The following is a 13527-nucleotide window of genomic DNA, read 5'->3' as shown; positions in this document are numbered from 1 at the left end:
TTTTTTTTTTTTTTTTAATTAGATACAAAACAAATTTGTTACTTCATAAAAAATATTTCTTTTATAAAGATTCGGTAAAATTATTAAGAAAAATTTTTTAAATAATTTCACACGTATATTATCCACATAAATTTATGTTTAAATTATACTACTTTCTTCGAAATACTTTGTAAAAATATGAAAACGTGTTCTTCGAAACGTGCTAATTCATAGATTCTACTCGTGCGTGCTGTCACCGTGCCAAAAGCTCTCATTCTTTGGTCATTCTTCCTTTCTCCCCACCATGTTTATTTCTACGAATGCCAGAACATTACTATACTCGAAAAGAATGATAAGTTTACTGTTTATGATATAATTATGGTTCCTCTCTTGTATAATTTTTTCCTCTTCACTGAAGTAAGTAAACAAGAAAGAAAATGAATATCAACGACAACGTTTTGTTCAGTTAGTAAATCGTTATAACACCCGCAAGGATGGTGAAAACCTAAGGAGAAAATCTTTTAGATGCCACCACGACGACCACGATATATTTAGAAACTTAGCCGCCATCGAGAAGTTTGTCGCATAAGATTAAACTGACATAGATTTTCAAATGACACGTTCAAAAAAATTCTCGCTCATTAGAAATAAATAAATTAAAATATAAATAACTATATAAATAAATAAATAAATAAATAAGTACAACAATCAATCAAACAATTAAAAATTATTTATGAAAATCTCATTCATTTTTCTCTCTGTTTTAATATTTTCTCTCAAATTAAATAATTTATGAATAAACACAAATTAGATAATCATTTGAATAAAATATTTAAAAACGTTAATTTATTATCTCATAATAAAAATTACTTTATAATCGTTATAATGATCCTCTAATAAATCTAAAAATATTTAACATTAAATAAATAAATGAATATAAGAAAACTCTCTCTACACTTACCTTTTGTGTTATAAACCAAAATGAAGTTTATGAAAGACGCTCTTTTGAGAGAAGAAGCTCGCGCGTTACAAACTTCTAAATCCGCACGGTATCTTGTCGAGAGTTTTAGTTAGCGCATGCTCAGTTAAATATTAACCCCTTCCAATGATTTTCTTCATACGTTTTGTCTCTAACAAAATGATGTCTCTTTTTTTAACGCTAGATGACGCGATTCTAATGACGTTAAACATTAGAATGTTGATTAAACAAAATTGTTAAACATTTAATAAATTTCTTTTTTATTTTTAATTAACTTCTGCCTGCAACAAGTCATGTTCATTCAAACGAGAGTGAACAATTAATGAGAAATTTCTAGGAATTTTTAACGAGTTTTAAGTCACACGTAAATGCGTTGACAAGTATAATCAAAGTAATTTAGGGTGTGGCATATTAAATAGTAAGAAAAAAATACAACACGAAAAGGATCGTGCATAATGGGATTGTAAAGGTGCGGAATAAACGATTTAATAAATGTTTCAATTCAACTTTACATTAATAAAGTAATCACTTTTTTTTCTAGATCTAATAACGATCATCAATTAAATCATTAAAAATAACGAGACAAGAAAAAAAAGTAATAATTATAAATGAGATGAGACAATAAATAAATCGTGTTCGTAGATTTTTTTTTCGTTTCTTTTGTTTCATTTGTTTTTTTTCGAGAACGTCACGAATGAGAATATACAGACGAATAGTTTATTCACGTTTAATACGTTACTTCGTAGTACATAATTTGCTGTTGTTGTTCTTGTTGTTGATGATGATGATTTATTTATTTCTTTATTTTTTTTTTTTTTTTATATAAGAAGTATATAATCAATAGCTTCATGACAAAATTGTACGACGTTACGCGAACGCGATTGTAACAAGTACGGAATACAGACGATATTTACAGGTGCATATTTAGTGTAAACTTATGCGTGTGTATGTAATGTGTATTGTATGCGTGTATACATGTGTCGTTTGTTTCTTAATTTCTCTCATTCTCTTTCTTTCTCTTTTTCGTTTCTTTGTACATAAAAACGACTCGTTATCTGATTGATCGATTGATTTATTTATTTATTTTTCGTTTAATTTTTTTTATTTAATAATAAAAGATCTCGTAAATTTGATTAGATAAGTAAAAAGGGTGTGACTTGCAAGCTTTCTTAAAAATGTCTTCCAAAGTGTTACGACGAGTCTCTATTTTTAAACCTTGACTCTCTCGCTTTTATATATCCAAGTTCAAACGATTGATCAAAAAAGAAGTATAGTGTAGTTCTTAGTTTTTCTTTTGTTATGTGTATGTTAAACGCACGCGTGCAAGATTTCAAAAAAGAAAGAAAGAGCCCGAGTAACAGGAAATTTATTTTAGTTCTCTCTTTTCTTTTTCTATCTTTATCTCTTTGTCTCTCCCTCTTTTCTTTATTTTGTTTTTTTTTTTTTTCAATTGAAAAATCATTATTTATTCGATAAGCTTGACGAAAAAGTTTATCGTAATATTTAATTACATGCATTTTAAATCTATCTAACGAGATGATGACGGAAGACGGAAATTAATACTGCTTGGTTCGTTAAAGTTTTGTACAAACGTTTACGACAAACGCAAATTAAATGAAATTCTTTATCTGAATTTGATCATTTTTTCTTATATTTTTATTTTTTTTATTTTTTTAATACTTCTTCCTTACTATCATATTTTTTCTTCCTGTCGAACAGTACGTGAAAAACATTTCATCCTTTTTTTCTTTTCTTTCTTCTTCTTTTCGTTTCATTCATTTGCTTATTTACTTTTTATTTTTCTTATAGATGCTTTTTTTCACTCTCATCGGCAGGTGCAACGAACAAAATATTTATTATTACGTTAACAATAAATTCAATGAAATAGAAAAAATGTGAATGATTACAGAATCATTATTTTTTACAAATGTTGACTATAATTTTTTACAGGAAAAAAAATGAAGAAAACATTTATTATTCTAGCCTCCAGCCGTTGAAAGTTTTTTTTATACTTATTTTTATTTTTATGCTTATTATTTTTTTTTGTCTTTTTTATTTTTATTTTTCTTGTCAGAAGTAAACGACAAACGTAGATTGTGAAACAACTCGCGGACACGACTCGTACTTTTAGCCCACATAGATTCGAGAATTTATACAAATTTGAATGATTAATGAGAATAGGAGATATACAAAAATGTTTGTTATTGATTTTTTTGTTTTGTTTTAACGTTATCTACAGATGATTATAATATAGAACCACCTGATCGATACACCTGATTCTTCGCGTTGCTTGACCTTGCGATTTTTGCGAATTATTTTCCATGAATACTATCGTATTTTGCGAGTGTAAAAAAAAGATTGAACGTGTTTTTCTTGTAAAACACAATGAAAGTTTAACGTTCGATCTTTTTATCATAAATTTCTTATCGAAATCGTATTCGTTCACAAATATTTTCTGAATATCTTTTGTACAGAACAATCGATGCTATATAATATTTATATATTTTTTTTTTAATCGGCTTAAAAATAAGAACGTTGATGTCCTAAATCTCAACGATCATCGTTTAACGTTACGATAAAATAAATTGTCGTGATTTTTCGTAACAATATACAATAATTATTCGTTACAACAACAATGATTAAACTTTGATTAAATTAAACTACGAGAAAATACAAAAATTAAATTAAAGTTTGAAAACATTTTAACGCAACGATCATCGTCGACGATTGAAAATCATCAATAATTAATTTAATTTATTCTGTATACAAACGAAACAATCAAATAGTCGAATCTATTTAAACATAATCGTTTCTTATAATCTGTATCGAACTATTCCTTTCTTTCTCTCTTTCTCCCTCTCTCTCTTTCTCTCTCTCTCTCTCTCTCTCTCTTTGGCAATTATTTATAAAAAAATCAGACGTATACATAAAAAGAGAGAGAGAGAGTGATAATTGAATCCAAATTCGATGATGACATTTCGTTTAGTATTATTATTATTATTATTATTATTATATTATTATATTATTAATATTATTATTATTATTATTATTATTTGTTTTCTTGCCTCTGATTGAACAACCGATTATTACCACACAAATTACACAGCCACGAAAATCCACAGACACAAATGAACGATACACGGACACGAAAAATGAGAGAGAAGAAACTTCATTTTTGTAGTAAGTCGTTGTCTTCTTCGTTCACGTTAAAGGTGCTTTTCCAACGAAATGAGTGTATCTGCTACATGCGGCATAACCACCCTCCTCCTCCGAGAGGATCGAAAGATTTGAACGTTGTCGTTGCCGTTGCGTTTTCTTCGATATTTTCTTATTGCCATTGCCGCAATCCAATGCGAAACGTAATTCGGTCGCCATTTCGGAGCACATCGATTTCTGTAAAATCGACATCAAAGTGAATTAAAATCTATTGAATTATAAATTTGAATAAAAAAAAAAAAAAAGAATTAATAATAATATTACATTTGCAAAATATTTCATCGAGACAAATATTCGTAATCGTGCGAGAGATAACAGCATAATTAAGTAATCGTAATACATGCAGAATCGAGTAATATATTTATATGTATTTATAAAATCGATAATCGATTTATCGATATATCGCGAAAGATATAAACGAATATTCTCAATCCTTGCAGGTAAAGGAAGAAGAGACAGCGCATATCGTGCAGAGCCATTAAATACTGGAATTAAAATGACATAGACGCAATAGAGATGCAATATAGTTGTTAATTAAATGCTAAAAAGAGAAAGATATATAAGAAACAAATTAATATTATATTATAGATAAGTATATAAATGCAAACGGGAAGCTAAGCAGAACCTTCGTACATGCATGAAAATTAATAATTAGCCATAACGAAAGTAATTATTACAAATACATAATCAGCATCCTCCTGAAAAGATAGAGAAAAGATATTTTACGTATTTCTTTATTCGTTTGTCTTTTTTTCTTTTCTTTTTGTTTATTTTCTTTTGCTTTTTAAAGTAAAAAAAAAAAAAATAAAAAAAAAATAAAAATAAAAGAAATGTTATAAAGAAGATTGAGCAATGAGATACAAGAGAAAGATTCGATGGATGCACAGCGAGCGACACACAGCCCACAAAAAAGATAATATTTTTTTTTTTGTTAATAGATGAATTTAAATTGGCTCACCTCCTGCGAATCCGTGACGAAAGAGGGAGGCAAGAAACATTGCGACACAACTAACAATGTCATACTAAATTGTCAAACGGTTTAGTTTCCGTCTTATTACCGCCACAACTATTACCATCATCACTAGCACCGAACCACCACTACCATCCCTCACCACCATAACCATCACCTTAATTCCTCACATTAAACTTAATCGCGAACTTAACCATTATTTTCATCGTCATTATCATTTATCATTCAAACACTTAATAATCTACTTTTGCTTGCTATACCGACTTTAGACTTTTTAATTACAATAATTCGTATAATACAACGTGTTTATGAGATTCGAGACATGAATTAGTGTCTATTTTTATAGATTAACGGATTTCCTCGGAATCCGTGAGCTTCTTTCTCTCTAACATCACCCCCCCCCTCTCCTCTCTCTCCATCACCTAACTCGTCAATGAAACATTCGTTCCTGCATCTTTCTTCTTTTTCTTCGTTTTTTTTTGTGTATTCATTATTTTAACATTCAACCCCCAACTCCGAAATACGAGAAGCGGACGGACTCCCACGAATTACAGCGATAAGCCCGTAATATGACTACACGTTATTTACAATAAAACGCTTCGATAATCTGACGCTATATATTCACTATCTAATTGGTATAAAATCGTGATTGTTTGTTTATTTAATATAATAGTCCTCGAAAATAATGAAATTAATTAATTAAATATATATATCGAAACAGAAATGATAATATAATATTCTTTTGCGCGAGAGACGATGACCTTCCATTTATTTTCCAATATATTCTTTATTTCATATTTCTTTTCCTTTTTATTTTATTTATTTCTTTTTTTTTTTTTTTTGATTTTTTAACTTTTCTTTCCTTTTCGTTTTCTCTACTTTGCCCTCGTACTTTCGTTAATCGTTTTTTTTTATTTAAAAGAGGGAAACGTCATTTTTGTTTTTTATCGATCGCATTTGCATAATTAATCGATTCGATCATTGCGAGGTTTTCATTCAAAGTCTTCGACTCGTTTAAATTACGTATTTTCTAAATAATTTGTGTTTGGGTTTGTTGGAATATATTATTTCATTGTTTAGTTGTTTTCAAATTGTTTTAATTGTTTCCGGTGATATGAACGATGTGTATGTGTGTGCATGTATGCGATCTGTGCGTGGCGTTAATGTATATGAGCGAGACGCAAACGCGATTGACCTTTCCAATTTCGAGTTATCCGTTTCCAAGTGAGACCAACCGAGAGACTCGACTTCCTCAGCCTGTTTGCACAACGATGCGTCCCTCCACTCGATTAACCCTTTCGAGGTCAAGCTCGAGAGTACAACTATTTGCTTTTCCCTCGACAATGGGAAAAGGGCTCTCCCAGTCATACACACGCAAACACACAGTTGTTTGACCAGTGGGAAAACGATTTGTCGTTGGCTAGCCTCAAAAAGGTGTCAATTCTGTAGCCCACGAAGCTGCAAAAGGTTTCGAGAAGAATTTCGAGAAACGTTTTATATTTTTCATTCTTTTCATTTTTGTCGATGATTTTGTTTTTATCGTCCATCGTTAATTAAACATTTTTCTATCTTTCTTTTCTTTTCTTTTCTTTTCTTTTCTTTAAATATTATTATTATTATCTTTTTCTTTTTTTCTTTTTTTTATCTCTCAAGAAGAAATAGTTTAGAGATTATCCTTCGAATGTTTACCCCCTTCGAAAGATCGGGTACGCGATATTATAAACTTTCAACTTTAGAACGGATTAAGTTTTGAAAGTGTTTCAAAAGAAAACTTTCCTTAAGTATAGATTATCGAAATGATATGAGAAAAAAATGTTCGGTTAATCGTCGAGAGATATAGCAAGTTAAATCGAGACTTTCGAATTTTCTTTTTATTTATTACATTTCCATTCGATCACTTTCTTCGAACGGAGAGACGATCAATTCTTTTTTTAATTTTTCTTTTTCTTTTTTTGGAAGGCCGATCAATTATTTTAAAAGTAATTGTAGGATTCCTTGAAAATATGAATTATTAGAAAAATTGGAAAGGTCGAGGCTGCTTGCTTCTTCTCTCGATTATTTTTTTTTTTTGTTTCTTCGATTGGTATGCCGTTTCTACACGATTCTCGGGTCACTCATGATGGAGTTCTTCCTTAGGGTCCATCGAACTCGGGTCGGATATACTTAGTTGTACCGGCTCGGGCTTAGGAATCTGTTTTTGAAGCGTGGCGAGTAGCATATCTCGCTAGTGCAGATCAGTAAAACCTTCGCAGATCGGTTTCCCCGATGATTTCTGCTTCTAAAACAGAACACCAAAATGCCCGTGTAAGAAACAATTGTGTCATTTTCAATACTTCGCCGCTATTAAACTTGATTTTAATTTCAATCTAAAAGGAGACTGAGAGAAAGGCACGAAACAGGTCTCGGTCACGCGTATCTCGAACAAACAAACACATTTTTCTTTTGTGTGTTTTTTTTTTTTTTTTTTTTAATTAAAATAAGTAAAATGTTTTTTATTCTTATAATCATTTGTATAAGTTAAATCAGGAACGCGATAGAACGTATATATTAGTCGGACGTTCATACTGTTTCCTTTCTAGTAGAAATAACATAGAAAGCCGATTAGAGTCCGCAGCTTTTGGAAAGGACTGAAATTTCTCACAGATTCACTCGAAGAGGTGGTTCTAGACACAAAACTGGAGAGGGCACTGCAATACTCTGCGTTTGTTGACTCATGGAATTGTTTGCTCTTGAGGATGCACAGGGTCACCGATGCAAAGCTGCATATCCGTATTTGTGGACGGGCTCTCAAATAGTTGCCTGTTTGCTTACCACTCGAATCTACGCAAACAGTGACTGGCCCGGATCTATATCATAGACGTGCGCCGCCAGTCCACGGACTCATCCATGAGTTTTCATTCTAGTTCATGTACCTTCAAGTTAGCCCTTTTGTAACTACACCTTGTTAATTCTATTCTCATAACCTACTGGACTTTATACTACGAAAACGCTTCTATTACGAATAATATGATATTGTGGTTTAAAGTTATGGCACAAACATTTCAAACTCCAATTGAATTCTATTCAATTCTATATATATATAATTCCTCTGATATATTTTATATTTAAAATATGCTATGATATATTAACGAGAATTAAATTGAAAACAATTGTGATATAATTAAAAAAAAATTCTAAATTGCCAATCTACATTAACAATGAAGATATAAATACCTGTCTAAAGAAACCCTTTAAGGAGATAGTCTACGTTGTATAAGATCAACGACAGATTGCTGTGCCATCCAGCGGTAAAATATCGAATTAAATAAGAAAGTCTACTACTACTCCTAGTAATATGCAATATTCTGAACACGTGTATAAAGGATAATCAACATACGTTTACATTAACTTGATAAATTAAATGAAAACTATGCGAGTATGATTATAGACAAGTTACTTAAACAATATTGATCATATTATGTGAATAATTTTGTAGCCTTTCTCTCGAAAATTTGTACACGTAGAGTCCACTTTCATCGATCGATCGAATATTCACGTTTCTTTCTCTCTTTCTTTCTCTCTTATTAATCTTGAAGAAAACTATGTGACAGCCGGTTACTGATCAGACCCGAGTAGTCTTGTAGTTGTACCGGGACCATTAAAGAGAAACTCCACCATCGTGCGAACATCAACTGATGTATTCGCGTGGTATGTCGGGATAGATCGCGTCCGGATCTAGATGCGTGTTTGCAGAGTTGACTTCCGGCGCGATCGCGCCCTCCTCCACGTGCTATCTGACGACACTCACCCGTTCCTCGATAGCGACCTTCCTGCTCTTCCAGACAAACTCGCAGACTGCTATTACACAGGCAACGCCCATGCCACCCATCAGCACTACGAATACGCCACCAACATTTGCTAGACCCAACTCGTTCGCCGCTGAACTGCTCTTTGATGTATCGTCCTATATTAAAAATCCACCATTTCAATATTTTAATCCTGATAGATTTTATAACGATGTTCAATAATAATTATTAATCAATAATCTCTTTTGATGTGTGTGTCTCGTCGAATAAAAAAAAACAAAATATCATTTCGTCATACTCGAATATTTGAATATTTTATCCATACCGTACACTTTATATTCTATGTTCAATAATTAATAATCGATTCTTTTTTGAAATTTGTTGTTCCGTTTAAAAAGAAAAAAAAATGCATTATCATCCTAATTTCAAAAATAATTATTTCCAAATATTTGAATATATTTATCATACTACGTGTATGTGCGTGTCTTACGTACTATTTATTATTATTTTAATCTACAGAATTATGATATCCTTCGCGCGTTCATAACAATAAAAGAAAATTAAATCAATAATTGTTTATCACGAATTTGGATGTGAATTATTTGATATGTTGTACTACGTCAAAATACACGGATTAGTTGGGAAGAAAGATTTACAAAGACGAGAGAAATTTCCTTAAACCCGGAAACCGCGTGAAACAAGACGAGAAGGTAAAGGTAAAATGACGACTTTGTAAGTTTATAAAGCAATCTCTTTCTCTTTCTTCCAGCGTCTTAGAGAAACTAAAGGATAGAGATGAGAAGAAAGTAAGGGAATGAATTAGAGAGAAAGAGAGAGAAACAAGGATAAGTAATGTCGAAGGAACAAAGGTGACTAGATAAAGGAACGGAAGTATCGCGAGTAAGAAGTTTGCTTATGTTCCTTATTGGCTGTATTAGTGTAGAAAATTGTTTTCCATGAAAATAAGAGAGGAAGGAAGCAAATTTCCTTTCTCATCTTTCTCTCTCTCACTCTCTTTATATATATACATATATAACTATGTATATACATATACGTGTATCTCTCTCACCCTGCAAGATCCACCCCCTCGTTTCTCCTTCCACCATCGAGTCTTCAGTAAGTGCAGCTTCCCTTCTTCTTGAAGTTTCAATATGGCTCCGCTTATAGCAGTCCTGTACGGCGAATCTGAAGTTCCAAGGTCGTTCTAAAGAATTCACTCGTTCCAAATCCTCAAACTCTCAAACAACCACCCACCCACCCCTCTTCCCGTCCCTATTCTTATCCTTCGTACAACCATGAACTCTCTACTAGATTCTCTTTCTCGGCTTGTCTTTTATCGCATAATACGAGGAGGAAACTTGGTGAAGGAAAGTGTTTCTTCGTTCATTCGTTCGTTCGTTTTCTTCTAACAAGCAAGCCCGTCTATCGTTTCGTTTCTTGAGGTTTTATGAACGTTTCGCGAGTTATGCTTCGATAAGCATTCAACGTTGAAGATCGTTATCATTATCTCGTTCGTTGTTACTCCGTATTTCCAACGCGTAGATTAAGCGTCATAGAGAATGCCAGAGGAATAATTTCATCCTTCTAACGTTCTAGTAAAACCTACCTTCTCTGTTAACTGTTACCTAACACGTTTATATCCTTAATACAACTTCTGAATGTATTTTACGCCTACCGGGTAAAATATCATCGTTGTAGACTTTAAGTTTTACGTGATATCTCACTCAGCTTGCACGGTATACTCTAATTTAACCTTAATATTATATTTCATTTTTATTCATATTTTTGATCTATTTTATTTGAGATATTTGTTTGATAGGAAAATATTTGTGTATATTTATTTTAATTGTGTCGACCTTTCTAAACGGCTCATATCTCTAAATAATATCTTCTTTAATAGTTAGAATTATATTGATCAAGAATAACAATGAAAATTAGCAATATTCTATAAGAAACAATTTTTTTTTTCCCAATTATTAATCAAATTATATATTTTTCTATCATAAGAAAAAAGAAAAAAAGAAAAGAAGAAGATTGATTCGATCGAATCTAAATTTTGATTAAAATAAAATAATACGATAGAAAGTATTTTTTATATATTATAATGATTAATAATAAGTAAAATAATATAATTACAAAAAAAAAATATATATATATATATAATTACAAAAAAAATAATACGAGAGAATAAATTGGAGCGATTTTTTTTTTTGTATAACAAAATTCTCGACTCTATATATCCAGATCTCAGGTTCTATTTTGCATCTAAGGAAACGACTAGCACACCTGTTTGCTCGCCGGTTCGTTAAAATGTATGCGAGCTATTTCCCAGAGCTAGTAACTTAACACTTACTTGGTGGCATGGCTATGCCATATCCTTTCGAGTCCAAGAGACCGCCGACTTGAGTTAGGTCGCAGTTCCTCTCGATTACGTATTCAATGGAAGTGGATTCCATTAGGAATGCGTAGCTTCCCTTTCCCTTGATCACTCGATCTACGCCCTCGACGTTGCTCGATGTAAATACCGTCGGCTTCGCCGAATCCATGAAGGACCACATGCGCTGATACGTCGAGAAATTGGAATCCTATCGGTGGAATTTCATGATTTAGCACCGTATATGTATACATCTCCATCAACGTTACTGTTAACTGTTTCTAACAGATCTGTGTTTTATTTTGTAAATCCTATCGATCGTGAAACATTATTTTTCGAAAATTTGTATCTTCAAATTTTATCGAAATCATTGTGCACAGTTTACTGCTTTATCCCTAAGTAGTAAAGATAAATATTTATAGTAGAAATTATTTTGAAACTTTTATTCTATTGCATTATCCAGAAAGATTAATTTAATTAAGCACTGTTTTCAAATAATCCTATACAATTAAAGTTTCTCTAAATAATATTAAATAAATTGTTAAAGTAAATACATTAATATTGCACGTATTATCAGAACAATTGTGCACAGTTTTTATTCTACGTTGCGTATAAATATATAGAAAATAATTTGTTCTTTTTTTTGAGAGAAAGATTTGACTGTATTTTATCGTTTACTAAAATCAATTTAATATAAACATTTTTCAATTTATTATATATAAAATTTTATTTTTACAAATATTATTATATAAATTATTAATTGGATATTTTAAATTGGAAGAATAAAAGAAAGGAGATAAGAAATGTTTTGCACTTTTAAATGAATTTTTTCTTCCTCGAAAAGAAACAAAAGAACGATGATTTTGTATTCTTTATTTTTCTTCATTAATTAATCAACTTCTTTGTAACGATTAATTAAAACTAAACGAAAGTAAATCATTATCTTAAAATATATTTCAAAGAAGACTTACTTAATATCCTCTTTTTTGTCCTTCCATCTTGTCAAAGTATTCGCCCTAATTGAAAATTATCCAAGAACACCTTTTCCCCTCGTTTTATCATTCCCTTCCCCACTTGTCTCTCGTTTCACTCTCTAATCCTACGATTTTCTAATTCAATCTTTTCCTTCTTCTTTTTTTTCTTTCTATTTTAACTACCCCTCTCGATTCGATAAAAGGAAGAATTCATTTTGTAACGTATTTCCGATCAGTCTTTTCTCTCTTTCCTTTTTTTCTTTCTCTTTCTCTAACTTTCAAGCGTTTAATCATCCATCGATAACGATTTCCATGGAATTTCAATCGAGCCTTTTCTCGTTCTAGACATTGCCAATTAATCGGAATACGCTCGAATGCGTCGACGTTCGTCGTTTGGTTAACGAGAAACGTTAAAAGAAACGAAAAGGAAAATGTCAAGAGAAACGAGCACTTTCCTTTGAAAAGGATTAATGAAAAAATTCTTCGAGAAATCTTTGTCATTTTATTTCCTCTTATTTTTTTTTTTGTTATATAATTTCTTTCTTTTTTTCCTTTTTCTTTTTCTTTTTCTTTCGATAACTTACCCGAAAAAATGCAGCGGTGCTACCGCCCTTTAATGCGCCATATTTGATTTTCGTTTGTTTCGCTAAATCTTCGGCACTTTCGATTGGCGAATCCATTCTTTCGACGGTAAGAAATGCTGCCAAGTTAGCGGTGTAGGATGATATCATGATCAGGGTGAAGAACCACCACATACCGGCTACCATGCGAGTCGATACGGCCCTGGGAATCAAAATTTCAACGGAGTATCGAGAAACTTTTAGACTAGGAGGGGCTTGCTGATTTTACATCAAATTTGGGCTAGTATTTTATATGCGAAAATATACAATACAATAAATAAAAAGTAAGAAAATAGTGGACAAAAAAATATATGGAATAATAATAATAATAATAATGATAAAACGTGTTCGTACGTGTATCTTGCCTTTGGAAAACAAAAAAAGATTTACATGCGAAAATATTCGTGTATCGATAAATACTGTATCAGCCCAATAAAATTTTCTACGGATTTTTCCTTTCTTTTATGAAAACTATTTCGAATTTCATTACCGACGTTCTCTTTCTCTCTTTTTTTTCTTCTTCGCGATTTATTCCTTTTTTTTTTTTTTTTTTTTAATTTTTACTTTAATTTTTTTCTTTATCGTTATTTTTCCGAGAACATTGGCACGAATTTCGTATGAATATTCAGA

The 13527-nt window shown here is 31.2% G+C and overlaps 2 protein-coding genes across 2 annotated transcripts in view; both read right to left on the bottom strand.

The window, feature by feature from the left end:
* The window catches only part of LOC106789027 (glutamate receptor ionotropic, kainate 2-like), a 9002-nt gene extending 6449 nt beyond the window's left edge, over window positions 1–2553 (bottom strand). Inside the window, exon 1 of the mRNA XM_014752827.1 lies at window positions 941–2553. The gene's annotated coding sequence lies outside the window, so the exon portion shown is untranslated. The remainder of the gene's footprint in view (window positions 1–940) is intronic.
* Window positions 2554–2970: 417 nt separating this feature from the next.
* The window catches only part of LOC106789022 (glutamate receptor ionotropic, kainate 2), a gene marked incomplete at its 5' end in the record, with an annotated part of 40255 nt that continues 29698 nt past the window's right edge, over window positions 2971–13527 (bottom strand). Inside the window, 5 exons of the mRNA XM_014752821.1 lie at window positions 2971–4351; window positions 8932–9087; window positions 9999–10114; window positions 11283–11514; window positions 12862–13060. Of these exons, the coding sequence (XP_014608307.1) occupies window positions 4160–4351; window positions 8932–9087; window positions 9999–10114; window positions 11283–11514; window positions 12862–13060 (895 nt within the window). The remainder of the gene's footprint in view (window positions 4352–8931; window positions 9088–9998; window positions 10115–11282; window positions 11515–12861; window positions 13061–13527) is intronic.

This window comes from Polistes canadensis, unplaced genomic scaffold (genome assembly GCF_001313835.1).
Source record: "Polistes canadensis isolate GaletaPanama2010 unplaced genomic scaffold, ASM131383v1 scaffold_161, whole genome shotgun sequence".
Taxonomy (NCBI): Eukaryota; Metazoa; Arthropoda; class Insecta; order Hymenoptera; family Vespidae; genus Polistes; species Polistes canadensis.
The sequence above is the reverse complement of the archived record's forward strand: the minus strand, read 5'-3'. Positions and strand labels throughout refer to the sequence as shown.